We start from the raw sequence: 20413 nt of genomic DNA on the forward strand, positions 1-20413 counted from the left end.
TCAGAGTGCTGGGGGGATATGTGGGATGTAGAGGGGTCAGAGTGCTGGGGGGATATGTGGGATGTAGAGGGGTCAGAGTGCTGGGGGGATATCTGGGATGTAGAGGGGTCAGTGTGCTGGGGGGGGGGGGTATCTGGGATGTAGAGGGGTCAGAGTGCTGGGAGGATATCTGGGATGTAGAGGGGTCAGAGTGCTGGGGGGGTATCTGGGATGTAGAGGGGTCAGAGTGCTGGGGGGGGGGGGTATCTGGGATGTAGAGGGGTCAGAGTGCTGGGAGGATATCTGGGATGTAGAGGGGTCAGAGTGCTGGGAGGATATCTGGGATGTAGAGGGGTCAGAGTGCTGGGAGGATATCTGGGATGTAGAGGGGTCAGAGTGCTGGGGGGATATGTGGGATGTAGAGGGGTCAGAGTGCTGGGGGGATATGTGGGATGTAGAGGGGTCAGAGTGCTGGGGGGATATCTGGGATGTAGAGGGGTCAGTGTGCTGGGGGGGATATCTAGGGTGTAGAGGGGCCATAGTGCTGGGGAGGCGTCTAGCAGATATATTATATGCACAGGACAGCTTTGTTACTTTATGTAGTATTTTCCCACTATTTCTTTGCTGTACAGAATGATTGTTCATGTAGTTAATGCGGAGCTCCACCCAAAAGAGGAAGCTCCGCTCGCTTGTCTGCCTCCTACCTACTTGATGTCTGTTTACCTGTGCTGTGTTCATTGTAGGGGCCCCAGAGCATTACTTTGCCCAGGGGCCCATGATGCTATGAAGACGGCCCTAATTCCACGTGAACAGAATGCAGTATTTAGTATGTTTAGTGTAACACTTACCTCTCATGCTCTTCCGTGAGTCTCTGATAATCTGAAGCCAACATATCACGCTGCTTGTTCTCCTGCACCATTTTCCCCTGCTCCTCCTTAAGAGCCTTTTCCAGGTCTTCTAACTGCACTTTCTGTTTCAACAGCTGGTTGTATCTAAGAGAATAAAAAATAAATAAATACACATTTACACAAGCTTTCTATATATATTAAAGCTGCTCCAAGATAAAAAAAATATTTTCTACAATCGTGCGTCATGTGTATTCTTGAATCTTGGTGTGCTTTGTGTAATTCTTCAAGATCTGTGCAGTAATCCAGTATGAAACTTCTCCTTTGTGCAGGAGCTTCCTGTAATAAAGACCGCTCACTGCTGCTCTCTCTACTTGTGCAGGGTGACTGGTCTGGTCTCCGCCCCCTCCTGTCTCGTTTCCTGCAGGGAGCCTGTAGTGGGTGGGGCCTGCTGGGTCTCTCCCACAGCTCTGCTCTATGCACAGACTAAGTGATGATGTCACTGCTACTTTAACGATGAAATGCCCTGGGCATTTAGAGCACACAAAAGTGGATTTATATCCTTTGGTGCTATTAAGGAATATATTTAAATAAGAATTTTTCTCACTGGAGTTCACCTTTAAATCTTTGTGTAGGTATGATCAGGCACAGGCACTCAATGATCTTCCAGCCGCAGTGGAACTACAAGCTCCAGCATGGCCTTATGAGCGCATGCTGGGCTTCCCAAACAGCTGTAAATCTGCAGCTTGCACAGCTGTTTATTGATGTTCCTTTCGTTAACAGATATTGTTGTCTACTTCTTGGAACAGTCATAAGCAGCCATAGACGGAGCAGAATAATGGGGCACTTGTTTGCATCGTGACGCCGATGCCCAGCAAACTGGGAATCAAATATGAAAAATGCTATTCTTGGCCCGAACACAGAGCACGCTCCAGGAAATGAACGCAGGGGCTCAGACACAGGCCTTGTTATTCTTTCTGAATAAATAGTCCTGACATTTACAAACTCTGCAGGAGACCAAGTGATGATTAGGTTCAGTAAAGTCACAGGGTGCCCCTGCTGGGCAGTTGTGTACTGCAGCTCTGCACTTTTACACAGGAATCAAGGATTTTTGTACAAAATTGCTGATAATGGAAGTACCATATTATTCTGTGCACTAATCAGAGTTGAGTCTAAGAAGAGGTTCCAAAATCAACACTCCAATCCCTGTTTTGCTATTGGATAAGCACCTCCATCTCTAAATCGCTGAACTGCATTTTCTAGGTTAATTGCTCTGTATGTTTTAAGGGTGTGTGTAATACATTATCCTGAATACCGAAACATGCCAATATTGCGATTTCAGGCAGCTCATAGGAATGGTTGGCTGGCTGGGGGGGCGGGTGTCTGGCTGGCTGGGGAGGCGGCTGGTTGGGGAGGCTGCTGGCCACCCCCTCCCCCCCAAGAAAATTAGGCACCAGCTGCCACTGGTACCTGGGCATTGTGACAGGAGAGGGGTATCCGAGCAGTGTGATGAGAGGGGCAGTGTGACAGGAGGGGGGTACCTGGGCAGTGTGACAAGAGAGGGGTACCTGGGCAGTGTGACAAGAGAGGTGTACCTGGGCAGTGTGACAAGAGAGGGGTACCTGGGCAGTGTGACAATAGAGGTGTACCTGGGCAGCGTGACAACAGAGGGGTACCTGGGCAGCGTGACAACAGAGGGGTACCTGGGCAGCGTGACAACAGAGGGGTACCTGGGCAGCGTGACAACAGAGGGGTACCTGGGCAGCGTGACAACAGAGGGGTACCTGGGCAGCGTGACAGGAGGGGGGTACCTGGGCAGCGTGAAAGGGGGGGGGTACCTGGGCAGTGTGACAGGAGGGGGGTACCTGGGCAGTGTGACAAGAGAGGGGTACCTGGACAGTGTGAAAGGAGGAGGGTACCTGGGCAGTGTGACAGGAGGGGAGTACCCGGGCAGTGTGACAGGAGGGGAGTACCCGGGCAGTGTGACAGGAGGGGAGTACCCGGGCAGTGTGACAGGAGGGGGGTACCTGGGCAGTGTGACAGGAGGGGGGTACCTGGGCAGTGTGACAGGAGGGGGGTACCCGGGCAGTGTGACAGGAGGGGAGTACCCGGGCAGTGTGACAGGAGGGGGGTACCTGGGCAGTGTGACAGGAGGGGGGTACCTGGGCAGTGTGACAAGAGAGGGGTACCTGGACAGTGTGAAAGGAGGAGGGTACCTGGGCAGTGTGACAGGAGGAGGGTACCTGGGCAGTGTGACAGGAGGAGGGTACCTGGGCAGTGTGACAAGAGAGCGGTACCTAGGCAGTGTGACAAGAGAGGTGTACCTGGGCAATGTGACGAGAGGGGTATCTGGGCAGTGGGACAGGAGGAGGGTACCTGGTCAGTGGGACAGGAGGAGGGTACCTGGGCCGTGGGACAGGAGGGGGGTACCTGGGCCGTGGGACAGGAGGGGGGTACCTGGGCCGTGGGACAGGAGGGGGGTACCTGGGCCGTGGGACAGGAGGGGGGTACCTGGGCAGTGTGACAGGAGGGGGGTACCTGGGCAGTGTGACAAGAGAGGGGTACCTAGGCAGTGTGACAAGAGAGGTGTACCTGGGCAATGTGACGAGAGGGGTATCTGGGCAGTGGGACAGGAGGAGGGTACCTGGTCAGTGGGACAGGAGGGGGGTACCTGGGCCGTGGGACAGGAGGGGGGTACCTGGGCCGTGGGACAGGAGGGGGGTACCTGGGCCGTGGGACAGGAGGGGGGTACCTGGGCCGTGGGACAGGAGGGGGGTACCTGGGCCGTGGGACAGGAGGGGGGTACCTGGGCCGTGGGACAGGAGGGGGGTACCTGGGCCGTGGGACAGGAGGGGGGTACCTGGGCCGTGGGACAGGAGAGGTTTACCTGGGCAATATGACGAGAGGGGTATCTGGGCAGTGTGTCAGGAGGGGGGAATCTGGGCAGTGTGACAGGAGAGGGGTATCTGAGCAGTGTGAAAGGAGAGGGGGGGAGGGTATCTGAGCAGTGTGACAGGAAGGGGGGGGGGTATCTGAGCATAGTGACAGGAGGGAGGCAGTGTGATAAGAGAGGGGTACCTGGGCAGCGTGACAGGTGCCGGCCAGGCTCTGAAGGGGGAGGGGGTGGGTCCGGACTGAGTGGACTTCCAGACTCTTTCTTTAGTGGTCTCTTCCTCAACAACAGCTGAAGCTGTTCAGGTCTGGGGTGTCCTCGGTGTCCACCGGGCAGTCTTCTCCTCCCCCTGCAGGATCCTGGATGCTCCTGCCTGCTCCATGGTGTATGTGACCCGCCTTGATTTCTAGGACACAACCTGTTTAAAATGTGTGACTGCCCATGTCAAATCAGGACAGTTGCCATTTATGCAGTATATATTTTTTTATTTGTCAGCTTACTTTTAGCTGCCGCCCGGCCTGTTGCTGCTCCTCCTATCCTATGAAAGCGTAAGAGGCACGGGAGAGCAGGAAGAGTGCAACTGTATCCCTCTGCGGCCGGACCTATAGAGGCAGCATTGAAAAACGTGGCCAGTTGCCTGCTTAATCAATAGACGCACAAAGCCGGGCTCGGGATCGAGCCCACACGTGTGCCCCCATAGCAAGTTTGCTATTGGGGAACTTGGAAGAGAGCAGGAGCCGAGAGCTCGGGTGAGGGAACCCAAGACGAGAAGGTTTGGGGCTGTGCAAAACCACTGCACAGAGCAGGCAAGTATAAGATGTTTATTATTTGTAAAAAAAATAATTATATCTTTAGAATCATTTTAACAAGGGTTGTCCTCTTGGAGATGTAGCCACATTCTCAGCAATAGTCAGAAGTAATGGTGCACATTTAATACAGCCATTGATTTATTTTTGTGCCACACTCCCCTTAGGGCTAGTTTACACTTGCTTCAAAATATGGCTTCGGACAGGCTTTGTTAAAGCTCTCTGAATGCCAGCCAAAGCTACTGTTAATAAATAAAATGGTTAGCTTACAGTCCTGTTTACACATGCTTTTGCTTGCTGCTTCGATGAGGCTTCGGTGGGGCTTTGGTGGAGCTTCACTGAAGCCTCATGGGACTTCGATGAGGCTTCAGTGGGGCTTCATGCAAGCTTTACCATAGACATCTATGAAGGCTTTGAAGACGCTTAAAAGTACCACTGAAGCTACATGGGTTATAATATTTGAAGCAAAGCAAAAGCAGGTGTAAACAGGACTGTAAGCTAAACATTTTATGTAGTGACAGGAGCTTTGACTGGTGTTCAGAGAGCTTTAACAAAGCCTGTCCAAAGCCTTGTTGAAGCCGAAGCAAGTGTAAATGATCCTTTACTTATATAGTGCCTTGAAATTTGCCAAATTTTGTCATGTTACAACCAAAAATTGTAAATGTATTTTATTGGGATTTTATGTGATGGACCAACACAAAGTGGCACATAATTGAAGAGTGGAAGGAAAATGATAAATGGTTTGCATTTGTATTCAGCCCCCTTTAATCTGATACCCTGAACTAAAATCTAGTGAAACCAATTTCTTTCAGAAGTTACCTAAATAGTAAATAGAGTCCACCTGTGTGTAATTTAATATCAGTATAAATACAGCTGTTCTGTGAAGCCCTCAGAGGTTTGTTAGAGAACCTTTGTGAACAAACAGCATCATAAAGGCCAAGGAACACACTAGACAGGTCAGGGATAAAGTTGTGGAGAAGTATAAAGCAGGGTTAGGTTATAAAAAAATATCCCAAGCTTTGAACATCTCACGGAGCTCTGTTCAATCCATCATCCGAAAATGGAAAGAGTATGGCACAACTGCAAACCTACCAAGACATGGCCGTCTACCTAAACTGACCAGCCGGGCAAGGAGAGCATTCATCAGAGAAGCAGCCAAGAGGTCCATGGTAACTCTGGAGGAGCTGCAGAGATCCACAGCTCAGATGGGAGAATCTGTCCACAGGACAACTATTAGTCGTGTTCTCCACAAATCTGCCCTTTAAAGAAGAGTGGCAAGAAGAAAGTCATTGTTTAAAGAAAGGCTTAAAGTGGTTGCAAACCCTGTTACACCACTTACACCTACAGGTAAGCCTATAATAAGGCTTACCTGTAGGTACTGTAAATATCTCCTAAACCTGCACGGTTTAGAAGATATTTACCATATACCTTTGCGCCGACATCATCAGCGCATGCGCACTGAAGAAATGGCTCAATCGTGCAGTTTCTAAAGGGCTTCTGCCATGCCCAGCGGCTCATCGCGGCTCCGGCCAATCACAGCGCTGGAGCCTGCAAACCCGGAAATAACTCTGGGAGACATGTCGCTGGTGACATCAGTGTATGGGGACCACTGCACTAGCTTCAATCTAAGTTAAGTGCGATGCATACTAGCTCATCATGCCTTTGTCTTGCAGGTTTTATTTTTTTTCATATGGGTTTACAACCACTTTAGGAAGTCCGTCTGCAGTTTGCGAGAAGCCATGTGGAGGACACAGCAAACATGTGGAAGAAGGTGCTCTGATCAGATGAGCCAAAAATGTAACTTTTTGGCCTTAAAAGCAAAATGCTATGTGTGGCGGAAAACTAATACTGCACATCACCCTGAACACACCATCCCTACCGTGAAACATGGTGGTGGCAGCATCATGTTGTGGGGATGCTTATCTTCAGGAGGGACAGGGAAGCTGGTCAGAGTTGATGGGAAGATGGATGGAGCTAAATACAGGCAACCTTAGATGAAAACCTGTTAAGAGTCTGCAAAAGACTTGAGACTGGGGTGGAGGTTCACCTTCCAGCAGGACAACGGCCCAAAACATACATCCAGAGCTACAATGGAATGGTTTCGATCAAAGCATTTCCATGTGTTAGAATGGCCCAGTCAAAGTCCAGCCCTAAATCCAATTAAGAATCTATGGCAAGACTTGCTGTTCACGGACGCTCTCCATCCAATCTGACAGAGCTTGAGCTATTTTGCAAAGAATGGACAAAAATTTCACTCTAGATGTCCAAAGTTGGTAGAGACATCCCCAAAAAGACTTGCAGCGAAAGGTGATTCTACAAAGTATTGACTGAGGGGGGGCTGAATACAATTGCACGCCACACTTCACATATTTGTAAAAAATGTTGAAAACCATTTATCATTTTCCTTCCACTTCACAATTATGTTCCACTTTGTGTTGGTCTATTACATAAAATCCCAATAAAATACATTTACATTTTTGGTTGTAACCTGACAAAATGTGGAAAATTCCAAGGGGTGTGAATACTTTTTCAAGGTACTGTCATTCACCAACACCTTGACTATAGTTACTTAACCTTTGAGCGTCCAAAACAAAAACAGCTATAGAGTATGAGGCAATCGAAGGCTGATGTGAGAAATAGTTATGGAAGAGCTACAGCATTAAATCATAAAAGTGGATCCTGGCATCAAAATGGAATTCCTTGTTTAATTTGACATTCCCAAGTGCTACAGAGCCATCTATGGAGCTACACTTAGTAGGAGTTTTCTTCTTTCAGAATCCCCTCACATGCAATAGCAGAATTCAGGTCTATTGTAGCTGATGCAGATGAGCTGGCTGAAGTTCAAGTGCTCAGATTGGTGTTGGCGCCCACAGAATGGCAATGTATTTGACGGAGCTCTCAGCAAAATTAGGTTTCGCCACCAGGAGGCACTGCACATAAAATCTGCATTTGCAGCACCCTGACTTATGCACCTTGCACAGAGGGGTCCCAATCGAATGCTGGATTTCCATTCATTTTTAATACCACAAAAACTCAGCATTTCATCCATCATCTAAATCAGTGCAAAGTCATACCGGTCTACGAGATCCTTATGTTCCACCTCCAGATTTTTATGTGCAGACTTCAAGTTTCCGTGTTTAGAGATCAGCGACTCGTACTCTGCTGCTTGGCGCTCGTGAACCTGAGCCAGCTTTTCGTGGTCTTTTACCAGTAGATCATACACCGATTTCAGCTCTTCTCTTTCTTTTACCAAAGACTCGTTCTCGTTTTCTAAGCTAGACTGCTGAAGGAGGAGCTGTGAATTTTGGTTCATTAATGAAGTGCTCTGAGAATTGAGAGTAGAGTTTTCGACCTACAGATAAAATTTGAAAACAGAAATGATTTTGTTACCATCAGTGGGTAGCACCAACATTTTTTAGAAGTGTTTCAAAAAAGTACACAGAAAATTCCACAGTATTCCCTGTACCAGTGGAGGGTATCAGTCATGGAGATGGCAAAAGTCCTCTTTGAAGTGCATGGCCATCTACCAAAGTACCACCTGTCCTTTGTGGGGAACCCACTAGGCACCTACTGAATACTAAACCCCCCAACAAGGGGTGGGGCAGGAGGGGAGGCTGCCCTGGGCACTGTGGTATCATGTGGGGGGGGGCACTTGTCTTGAGAAGTGGAATTTGGGGGGGGGGGGGCAGCAGAGGGTAAGAATTTTTCTAGGAGGGCACATTTAGGGAGGTGCTAGGAGTGATGATTTGGGGGGGGGGGATTTGTGTTGAGGGAAAAGGGATTTATGCTGGGGGGTGGGGTTGTGCTATAAAAATAAAATGGTAGAGGGGAAACTTTTTTTTGGGGGGGATATGTGCTAGTAGGGAGGATTGAGGGATTTGGGGGTATTTGTGCTAGGAGGGGAAATTGGGGGGGGGGGTTTGCAGGCTTGGGTGATTGGAGGAGTATTTGTGTTGGATGTGGGGATTTGGAGTGTGTGGGGGGAGAATTTGGGCTTGGGGGGGAAATTGAAAGGTGGAGGATTTGTGTTAGGAGGGGGATTTGGGGGGGGGGGTTCAGCAGGGGGGTGGATTTGTACTGGGAAGGGGGAAGAATTCATGCTTAGGGGGTTAGCATGCAGATTAGTGCTAGACTTTTTGAGCGGGAGGTGATTTTTTCTGACACCTAATGCCCATACATCTTGAAGGGGGGGGGGGGGGGTGTCACAATTTGGCATGTTCGCCCTGGGCTCTAGATGACCTCCTATTTAAATGTGTACCTTGTCCATTCTCATGATTCCCCAATGCATCTTCTGCAGCTCTCTCTTTACTGGTACCAAGACATGCCATCAATGGTCAGCAACATCTATGGAACCAATCCCACAACTTTGTCCTTTACCATGTAAACATATTTACATATACGTTTTACATACGTGATTAAAATGATTGTAAACCCTCACCTTGTAAAACAATCCATTCAGTTTAAACTAGAAATGAAAGGCAAAACATGTTTGTATAGATATAAAAAAGCCTTACGAATGCCTTTTTTTATAAGTGATCACCTTCCCCTTGTTCTCAGCTGCATAAGAGCTGGGGGGAGGAAAAGCAGCAGCAGTACACTGAGCTTCCCAGTGAATGGCTGTGCAGTGGAGGCGTGTCAGGACAAGTCTGATCATTGGAGGAGAGTACACCGAGTTCCCAGCACAGCTAGATAACTGACCACACTGTGTTCTCCTGCTTAGTGTGATAAGTTTTTAATAGGAAAGCAGAGGGACTGTCAGGAACACCAGGGATTTCACACAAAGGAAGCAATACAAAGAGAACAGGAGACTTTCTCATACAAGTACATGGTACAGCAGACACATATCAGGAATATGAAATCTTGGGGTAACAAACGCTTTAAAGTGGACCTTCAGTCATTTTTTCAGCTTTCCATCAATTAAATCTTCTGCCCTTGTTGTTGTTTTTAACTTTGGATAGTAAAACATTTTTTTTTTCTGCCAGTAAATACCTTATATAGCTCACTTCCTGTTTCTTGTCTGGTCATTAGCCTAGGCTTATGACATCATGCACAGCTCTCTCTCTCATTCTCCTGAGAGTTTGCCAGGAAGGGAGGGGGGATGAGTCATAAGCAGGCCAATGATAGCTTCAGAGCTGGAGGTGTGCCTCTGTGTAAATCCAGGAAGTGAACAGGCAGCAGCTTCAGCTGCCCTCAGTTAAAATGGCTGCAGCCAGACTCAGTGGAGGGAGAATTCTGCAGCATATTTGGCAAGTACAGAATCACAGTATCTATAAAATAATATGCAAAGTGGTTGGAGGGAAGCTTCAGAATGGCAAAGATGTTTTTATTACAAATTATGTGAGCAGACTGCAGTTCCTCTTTAAGTTTAAAGTTTCTGTCCTTTTCAGAGGATCCAAAATAATCTGCAGTGGATTCTTAACAATTGCTCCTAAGCTGTGCTCCTCCTATAGGCCTTTGTCCTCCTGTGCCAACTGCCAAAGCAATATTACCATCTAGTGCTCAGACAATAGCAATATACATTAATAGATCAGCTTCCAGTAGAATAAAACTGCCACAGAAAACTACAAATGTGCTCAAAATTCGGTCTAGTAAAAACCAAAGCCAGACTGGTTTCCATTAACTCTACTAGTCTAGGTGGAAGCATGCCAGACATATGTGATCTTTTCCTAAATGCACTAATCGTAACCAACAATGGGTCTGTATTATTTTAAAAAAGGCAACAAAACTCACCACCACATTTAATGGAGACTGTCTGGGCAGAAATACAGTAACTGCCAACAATAAGGTTGCAAAGGTCTTGAGAGAGCTCTTCGCTTTTACCCATTATGAGATGTTTCTTGTGTGGCACCTTTTTATAGTTGAGACTGAACCAGCCGATATTAATCTGCACTTACAATGAGCAGGATTGCTTTCTAATTACTGATACAGATTTCAGCTGCTGTCTTGGCTTTCCATGCCTGTTCGCACCTCCCTTTCTTCACGTGTATAATACTTTTTCCCTGCGTCATTCCATTTTATTACACATAACAATTTCTGAACCTATTTGTTTTGGTTTCTTTCAGTGGCGGACCGTCCCCTAATCTACATGCAGGACGCCGGACGCATGGATTCCAATGGGGTTTTTTTTCCTTTTTTTTTTATTTAGAAGCACATGATTAGAGCCTGAGGCTCTAATTGGCTTCAAAACAGGGTGGGCTTGGGGCACAGAGCACTGCGCCCTCAGCCCACCCAGTTGTGTAACAATAGCAAGTTAATATTCGCTATTGTCTTCCCGATTCTCCTCCTGGCCAATCAGGAAACGGGTCCTGAGACCTGTCACCTGATTGCCCGAGAGGAGAAGTGATCCTATTGACCGCCTTGGAGGAGGAGGGAGGAGATGCATGGCAGAAGCCGCCGTGATGCTGAGGAGGAGGAGACGCAGGGGAAGCCGCCGCTCGCCATCCGGAGGAAGCGCTGCCCGTGACCTAGATGGGGTAAGTGCGGGGCTTGTATACCACCAGCCCCCACTGGTGTCTTTGTATGTATAGATTGCATGGGTTGTTACCGACATGTGGTGAACATTGTATGTCAAAAGCACCTTTAGAAATATATTTACCTAGGAAAATGGTGACATTCATTCAATACTTATTTTTCCCGCTGTATAGTGTACTGTGGCGGAGTGCCCCTTTATCCACAGTCAGGTGCAAGTCCCTTTAATTCAAACTCCCACCATTCTCTGGGTTCCCAGAATCCCTGAGCTCTTGAGGACTCCATGTGAAGAGGCTGTCCATGCAGTGGGGTGGTCCTATCTTCATCCACTAGAACCTCCTGACCGAAGACAACAGCAGTGCCAGTGTGAAGCCTGTGCCAGCCATTAGCTTTCCAGAACTTTCCTTCATAAGGTGGACATGTGAGACATTATCTTCTTTTCTCTTTCAGAAGGGCTATTTGTGGAATTGTTCCCATTTCTTTTGTCCCTGTTTCCCCTATGCAATGTTATGTTGACTTTCATTGTTTAGTAAAAGTAGAAATTGCATATTACCACTGGTCTGATCATTTGGCTGATACCATTACACTACAGTACATTCATATCAGTCCATGCCCATAGGACATACACATACCAAGGCCAATGCAGACAGGAGCCAACCAGCACATCTTTGGAGTGTGGGAGGAAACCAAAATACCCTGAGGAAACCCACACAGGTTCAGGGAGAAAATGCAGATAGTGTCCTGCCTGGAATTCGAAATGTGGACTAGACATGTGCAATTTGTTTCGTTCCAAATTAGTTTTTCAACGAATTTCAACAAATTCGTTAATACAGAAATAGCCGAATTAACGAAAACCCGTTCAACGAACTTTTTCGAATATTCGTAAATTAGAATATTCTAAAATTTGTGAATCTGTACATTCGAACGTTCGTAAATTCGTGCATTCGTAAATGCTTACATTCGTAAATTCGTGCATTCGTAAATTCGTGCATTCGTAAATTCGTGCATTCGTAAATTAGTTAATTCGTAAATTAGTTAATTTGTTTATTAGTAAATTAGTGAATTCGGAAATTTGGAAAAATTAAATAATAATTAACTAATAATAACTTAACTATTGCTAACTATTAAATTATAGGTATTGTAATTTCCTTTCAAATTTGGCTGTTAGTGAATGTAACACATACAAATTTATCCGAAGTTACGAATTATCCGAAATAACGAATGCCGTATCCAAACGGATGGAATGTAATGAATTTATAACAATAAATAACAATAATAATAAAAACTTTTTATTATTATTATTTATTATTAATTTGTTCTGTTCCATTTGTTTAGATGCAGCATTCGTTATTTCGGATAATTCATAACTTCGGACAAATTCGTATTTGTTACGTTCACCAACAGCCAAATTTGAAAGGAAATCACAATACCTATAATTTAATAGTTACTATTTCAGATTTTCGAATTTTCGGGTTTTTGGATTTTCAAATTTCGAATTTACAAACTTCCAAATTTTCTAATTTCCAAATGAACGAATTTACGAATGTACGAATTTGCGAATGTACAAATGGCGATCATAACGAATGACCCGAAAAAAGAAAAAATAATAAACGAATGAAACGAAAATGAACACATTTTTTGGCAGTGGCAGTGCACATGTCTAATGTGGATCCCACTAAGCCACTGAGATTTTGATTTGGAATTCAAATTAAAACAAAGAATATTTCAAAGCTATACTTCCAGGTAATAAGATTTCTTAGGATTTCTTTAATTTTGAGTTACCTGCAGTTTGGCGTTCTGTGTCTGTAGAGTTGTGTTTTGCTCCTGCAGTGAAATGGTTTGTTTCTGAAGAGTCAGAATTTGTGCTTGTAAATTGTCATTCTGAGTTTCCAGTTGTTTCAGTTGAGTTTTCAGTGCTTGCTTTTCTGCCTGCAGAGTAGCATTCTGAAGAAAAACAGAAATGAGGCCATGTCAATGATCAGATAAGATGTGCGCTCACAATATACTACCATGTATACCTGTGCTTCATTAAAGTGATTGTGAACGATCACCTCGTAAAACAAACCATTTAGTTTAAAATAGAAATGAAACGCAAAACATTTTTGTATAGATATAAAAAAACATTATAAATACCTTTTTTTCAAATAAATGATCACATTCCCCCTGTTGTCTGCTGCATTAGAGCTGGGGGGAGGAGAAGCAACAGCACACTGAGCTTGCCAGTGAATGGCTGTGCAGTGGGGGGGGGGGGGTGTCAGGACAAGCCTGACCATTGGAAGAGAGTACACTGCGCATATCAGGAATATGAAGTGTTGGGGTAACAAACGCTTTAATAGAACGTAAAGAACTGGCACACCATAGAGTAGGGCCAGTTGTAAGCAAGTTACGTTTTTATCCTATTTTTATTCTGAAAGAAAAAAACAAAATTAATTTTCCTTCCCGTTTTCAATCTAAAAAAAAAAAGATGTCCTTTGTGGTTGACTGTGAACAATTGCACTCATTTTGCAAGTAGCTCTATGGAGAACAAAGACAAACCTGTTATTACATCAAACTTTTGGTTGATAACGTGTGCCTATTGTGAAAAAGTTACTACAGTTGACCATACAGGGGTTGAATTTCGGACGATTCTTACAGAACTGGGTGAAATTCAATTCCTGCCTGGCTTGACAGAAGTTGAATTTTCAATCAACTTTTGTTGAAGGATTTCTTGTGAAAAGAAAAACAAAAAACAAACTTTTGTTGAAGGAACTGGTAGAAAAATTCTTGGCAGCGCCTGCATCCGATCAAATCTGGATTATTTTGGATATTTTGACAGCCAGCTGTCATAAAACATTAGTCAGTACTGCAACTATGACATGCTGTTTAGCATGGATAGTGGAGTCAATTGATTTCCCTTGTTCAGCCCGCAGGGCTGAATGGGAGATATCTTTGTGAGTGTGACCAGCTTAAGTTCCATACGTGTAGGTAGGTAACCTAATGTATGTGTCGTTAGCATCCGGCTGCCCAGGTCGGGGGGGGGGAGGGGTCAATGTTCTTGCCGCCTTTCCCAGTAATTTTGCAGGATTTTGCTGGGGTCCAGCCTCCCTCCCGTGTTCTATAAAAGAGAAGAGGTCCGGATCCCAAGGGGGCTCTGGGAACACATGGGGAATCTACATTAAAGACTTGTCTGGACCTATGACCCACCTAGAATGCCGAATCACTGGGAGAACTCTGCAACATGCTGTTTACTATCCATAGTAAACAGCATGTCATAGTGGCAGTACTGGCTAATGTTTTATGAAAGCTGGCTGTCAAAATATCCAAGATAATTCAAATCTGATTGGATGCAGGAGCTGTCCAGCCAGGAATTTTCTACTCAATTCCCTCAACAAAAGTTGATTGAAAATTCAACTTCTATCAAACCAGGTGGTGCCGAGCAAGGCCAGACAGGGATTGAATTTTACCCAGTTCTGTAGGAATTGTCCAAAACAAAACCCCTGTATAGCCAAATGTAGTAACTCTTTAAATATAGGCACACTTTATCAACCAAAACTTTGATGTAATAACAGGTTTGTCCTTGTTGGAGCACCGCCAAGTTTGGACTTAAGAGACTTTAACCTGGGGCAGCCACAGTTAGGTTCTGTTAAGAACGGAATGTTATTACATGTTATACTTGTTGCAAAGTTTACAGTAAACATTGATTCATCTGCCCTGAGCCTTGTCTGAAGTCGTTCCAAAGGGGTGCATGTGAGGTCTAGGCACACTACTAAAGAATTTGGGTATAAAACCATAATGTGGGATATTTGCAACACCACTACAGTAAAGGTTCAAGAATTACTATGAGAACCAGCAACCAGTCATTGGCATGGTACACAATAGGTGACAGGCTCTCCGATAGTGTATGTGTGGGTCTGAGGGGTTTTGGTGGCTTGGATGCCCTCCCTAGCGGTCAGTCACCGGGAGTGGACTAGTGTTAAGTATGCCTGGTCACTTGGTATAAAAGGAAAAGAGTTAAGTGAGAGCACGCCTGAGGTCTACGCTATGTGCTCGGCGGGACCCAAGGTCTAAGGAGGAACTCCTTATCTTAGGTACTGCACACATGTGGCTTATCACAGATTTAGGAGACTGCCTTAATGTTTGACTTTCACATAACCGTGGCTCCTGCCTGGTCCATAGGCTTTGGTGAGCATGCCTTCGGGTGAAGTATTATCCTGCACCAGGGTTAGTGGCACTATTTAATGCCTTGTGTAGTCCAAGAAACCACCCGGAGGGGAAACCTCTCATGACCCTCGCTTGGCACCCAAGACGACAGGGAAACATGTAGGACGTAACAGACCATCAGCCTACCCCTTCTTACATATGACCTCGTATACTGTGAACGGGTTATTTTTTTTCAGCATGTCTAGACTCAATTGCTGCATACAAGCAAGTCCATTGAAATCTCACAGGGCACAGCAGCTGCATGAACATGGCAGTTTGCGTTCAGGGGGGGTAGCTCATAAGCAGCTGTGCCTGTGCAGCCACTGTGTCCTAATAGACTTCAATGGCCTTCCTGCACGCAGCAACTGTAGTCTAGACAGGTTGCAATAAATGGCCTGTTCACGGTATACAGACCTTAGTGCTTTTGTGAAAGAGGCTTAAGTGAGGAAGATAATGTTGGGAGATGCTGACCTTTTCCCAGTAATGAAGGTTTTAGTGTATTACGTGTCATTTATGAAGTGAAACTATTGTCAAAACTTGTAAGCTTCCACTTCTGATCACCACACACAATGCTAGATATCTCTCAGTATAGGTTAATTTAATTCATCCAATAGCTGGCTTACATTTCTCTCCACTTCTATCAAGCGATCTTTAATTTTCAGCAACTCCCTCGTGGTCTCCTGGCTCTCCCGCTCCCATTTAGTGATGGGAACACTGTCCTCTCCAGGCTTAGGAGGGTAGCTCTGCGTCAATTTCTCCTCCTCTTGTCGCTGCTTAAGAGCTTCATAATTCTTCTTCACCTATGCAAAATTAGATGATAATAATAGTAATATAAAAATGTAATAGATATTATAAACACATGTAGCACCCTATAGTGTGCTACTAGATTAGTGTAGGAAAATGTATTGGCTCGTGGTAAAATGCGTCTTGAATCAAGACGTGGTTGGGTCATGGGTTTACTGCAGGTCAGGCTGGATGACTCATACAGGCAGGTCTCTGATGCCTCCCCCTGGTTCTGGAAGTTTGGAGAAATTTCTAGAAGCTGGAGGGCGGGGGGGCCAGGAGGATTGATCTGCATACTTAGGGGAGCTTTGCCAATCTCCAAGCAGTGGGCCTGGCATGGTGGCTGAGCCAGCCCTTAAAGTGTTTGTAAACCTTCGATTTTATTTTAAATAAAAATAACAAACATGCCTATACTTACCTGCTCTGTGCAAACGTTTTGTACAGAGCAGCCCTGATCCTCTTCTTCTGGGGTCCCCTGCCGGCGCTCCAGGCCCCTCCTCTTTATCAGGTGCCCCCACAGAAAGCTGCTTTCCCTGGGGGCACCCGTATGGGCTTGCTCCTGAATCCATTGACACTGACAGCGGGACTCGGCCCCGTCCCCATTCTCGTGTCACAGGATTTGATTGACCGCAGCGTGAGCCTATGGCTCCCACTGCTATTAATCCGTCCAGTGAGGAGAGAGACAGTGGCTAGAGCCGCTGCACTCGTGCACATTGCTTGAGTGGCTTTAGAACCACTTTAAATATGGATGAGTCATGTTGGCAGGGGAGTCAGGTGGAGGATGGAGTGCCAAGGAGACGGTTGGTGGCCCTAGAGGGTAACCCCTGCCGGGAGGGTTCTGCTTTAGGCTGGCTTGGGAGGATCCTGACAGCAGTACAGTTTGAAAGGAATCTTACCTAAGAAGCAGCGGGAGCAAGGAAGACAGTGTAAGTACATCAGCACAGTCAGGGACTTACAAGGGAAAAGACTGTCACATGTAACAAGCCTTTCTGGAATATAGCGCTTTATATACTCTTTCTTTTCCCTTGCTCGGGAGATCTTTGGCAGCAGCAGGGTGCGCTGGTGAAGAAGTAGCCAGATTCCTACAGTCATTAGAACTGGGATCAATGTCTACGGTGGAGTTGGAGATACTCCAGTATGCAACATACAATACGTTGTGCTACTTTCTAAGGGGCTGAGAGTTCCTAGTGCTTAAGGGGCTTTTGCATTCTTTTCTACAAGAGACTGTCAGTGTCCAGAAAGTAGGACAGTTAAGACCTTGTACATATGGAGGACGTTGTCCCTGGTTTTTGGTTCTTTAATTAAAGTTGGGCATCTGATAAATCCCTCCACCCATCCAAGTTGTTACCCATAATAAAAAATAAAAACAAAGCCAAGTGACTGACATCTTGTGTCTGGATGCAAGTGAAGAATGCGTATTGCTTGGCCGTGCAGGAGTAGGAGAGCCAGTTACCAGCAGCTCTTGTGGGGGGTAGTGCTACACACGTATAGTATCTCACAAAAGTGAGTACACCCCTCACATTTTTGAAAATATTTTATTATATCTTTTCATTTGACAACACTGAAGAAATGACACTTTGCTACAATGTAAAGTAGTGAGTGTACAGCTTGTGTAACAGTGTAAATTTACTGTCCCCTCAATATAACTCAACACACAGCCATTAATGTCTAAACCGCTGGCAACAAAAGGGAGTACACCCCTAAGTGAAAATGTCCAAATTGGGCCCAATTAGCCATTTTACCTCCCCAGTGTCATGTGACTCGTTAGTGTTACAAGGTCTCAGGTGTGAATGGGGAGCAGGTGTGTTAAATTTGGTGTTATCGCTCTCACTCTCTTATACTGGTCATTGGAAGTTCAACATGGTACCTCATGGCAAAGAACTCTCTGAGGATCTGAGAAAAAGAATTGTTGCTCTACATAAAGATGGCCTAGACTATAAAAAGATTGCCAAGACCCTGAAAATGAGCTGCAGCACGGTGGCCAAGACTATACAGTGGTTTAACAGGACAGGTTCCACTCAGAACAGGCCTCGCCATGGTCAACCAAAGAAGTTGACATGCTCAGCATCATATCCAGAGGTTTTCTTGTGGAAATAGGTGTATGAGTGCTGCCAGCATTGCAGGGGTTTATATAATATCCTGGATTCATAGTTTTGAAAGCTTCATAAGGTCTTCTCCCTTTACTGGTTTATCAGGATCTCCAAACTTTTTGCCTAGACCTTCTTTTCAGTCCTTGAGGAAGGGGGCTCCTTGGAATCCCCTAAATATGTTGGCTGTCTTTTTAAAGGACTACTGTGGCAAACACAATTTTATCTGAGCTATTAATGAAATCTAGTCACCATCTTCTTTTACAAACAGCAATAAAACACCCTTTTTAGTAAAGTAGGTGGGAACCCCTGTTGGGTATTTGCAGCTGTGTTCACCTTGCCCTGTCCTTCCTGTCCCAATTGGGTGGCATATTACGGTTCACATACAACACTTGTGAAGTTGGAGATCATCTTAGCAGGAGCTACCTCCATTCATGCAGCACAGTGGAGCCTTCCTGAAGAGTAGCAGCCAGGGAAACTAATCTCTGCAGTAAAAAAATAACTCACAGTTTTTAGTTCTTGGCGTAGCTGTTGATTGAAATTAGTTGATTCTTCTAATCGGGCTTCAAGCGAGGCAATTTTTTCCTCTTTTATTTCTAGAGACTTCTTCAACGTGGATTCTAATCTGGACTCCAAAAGCTTATATCTGCTGTGAGGAGAAAAATAATGTCATCATTATCTGTTTCTAATGACTAAAACCATTACAAAAAAAAAAAAAAAAAAAAAAGACAGCTCACCTCTAATACTTAAAGTCTTACTGTAGTAAAAGAATTACTGACCTTCCAACTACCATAAGGCTCCATTCACACCTCAGTGTTTTGTAGCTTGACACTCCAAAACGCTGTAGGAGAAAAAAAAAATAGGATTTTTTCATCATACTTACCTGTAAAATCCTTTTCTTTGCGTACATCATGGGACACAGTCAGGCTAATATTCATTACCTACTGGGTTATACTCCATCATCAGGTGAATGGATACTGGTAGACCAAAGGTCTTCAGACAGGAAGTGATCCCCTGAATCCTCAAAAGAGAGGGGAGGGATCTCTGTGTCCCATGATGTACTCAAAGAAAAGATTTTTACAGGTAAGTATGACGAAGAAATCCTATTTTCTTTTTCATACATCAAGGGACACAGAGTCAGGCTAATATTCATTACCTGCTGGGAGGTCCCAGAGCAATAGCCTTGAGGGGAGTTAAACACCCTGCCAAACAATAGCCATCAGAGCTTATACGGCAGCCTGCAGTATACACTGCAGCCAAAAGCCGAATCCTTGGCTGCTCGAACATCCACTTGATAAAATTTTGTGAACATATGCACTGAAGACCAGGTAGCAGCTTTAAACCTGAGCCACAGATACCTGATGGTGAAAAGCCCAGCTTCCTACACCCCTGGTAGAATGAGCTCTCACCCTAAAGGGAAGGGCTTTATGTTTCAGACCGTAGGCCTGAATGATCAATTGACTGACTCAATTGGCAATGGAAGCCTTGAAAGCTGCCTGCCCCTTCTTGGGTCCTTTTGGTAAAACAAAAAAGGAGTCTGATCCTCGGATCTCCGCAGATCTAGACAAATAATTGTTGACTGCCCGGACAAGGTCCAACGAGTGCAGTTGTCTCCCTTCCGCCGAGCAAGGCTGAGAGAAAAAATAAGAAAAAATGATGTCCTGATTTAAATGAAAGGCCGACACCACTTTTGGCAAAAAGGATGGAACAGGTCGAAACATGACCCTGTCGTGGTAAAGGATCAAGTATGGTTCCCTGCACGAAAGGGCCGCCAACTCCGACACCCTTCTAGCCAAGGTGATGGCCATCAGGACAGCAAGTCTAATTGAATTTCCTTGATAGGTTCAAATGGTTGTTTCTGTAACACAGAAAACACCAAGTTCAAATCCCAAGGACACATAGGTGAATGGGAGGGTAAAGGCCTTTGGAAGAATACTGACAGGGCCGAAACTTGATCTCTGATTGTACTCAAAGCCAATTTGATTTCCACAGCTGACCGTAGAAAGGAGAGAATTCTCCCAATCACGTATTTCCAATGCCATTTTCTGGCTTCACACCAAGCAATATAAATCTTCTAGACCTTATGATAAATTTTTCTAGTGACAGCTTTTCTAGCATTCACTAGTGTAGACACTACTGGTCCCGAGATGCCACGGTCCTTCAGCACCCTGGCTTCAATAGCTACGCCATCAAATTTTAGAGACTGTAAATTGGGGTGGAATATAGGACTTTGAGACAGTAGATCAGGGTGACGTGGAAGCGTCCATGGCCCGTCTATTGTCAGTCTCACAGGCTCCGGGAACCAGGGCCTTCTGGGAACCCCCTCTTTCCAAATCAAATCAAAATCAAATCAACAAATGTGGGAGGAGAGGG

At 45.4% G+C, this 20413-nt stretch overlaps 1 protein-coding gene across 8 annotated transcripts in view; it reads right to left on the reverse strand.

Moving 5' to 3' along the window:
* The window catches only part of CCDC88A (coiled-coil domain containing 88A), a 265646-nt gene that overhangs the window by 72438 nt on the left and 172795 nt on the right, over positions 1-20413 (reverse strand). For 7 of the 8 annotated variants that reach the window (XM_073628603.1, XM_073628602.1, XM_073628601.1 and 4 more), the window contains exons 17-21: positions 18548-18689; positions 15794-15970; positions 12774-12935; positions 7598-7875; positions 828-971 (exon numbers count right to left, since the gene is read on the reverse strand). In XM_073628603.1, coding sequence (XP_073484704.1) covers positions 828-971; positions 7598-7875; positions 12774-12935; positions 15794-15970; positions 18548-18689 — 903 coding nt within the window. The remainder of the gene's footprint in view (positions 1-827; positions 972-7597; positions 7876-12773; positions 12936-15793; positions 15971-18547; positions 18690-20413) is intronic. The other variant, XM_073628598.1, reaches the window with a different exon arrangement.

The sequence above is a fragment of the Aquarana catesbeiana genome, linkage group LG04 (genome assembly GCF_042186555.1).
Source record: "Aquarana catesbeiana isolate 2022-GZ linkage group LG04, ASM4218655v1, whole genome shotgun sequence".
In the NCBI taxonomy this organism is placed as follows: domain Eukaryota; kingdom Metazoa; phylum Chordata; class Amphibia; order Anura; family Ranidae; genus Aquarana; species Aquarana catesbeiana.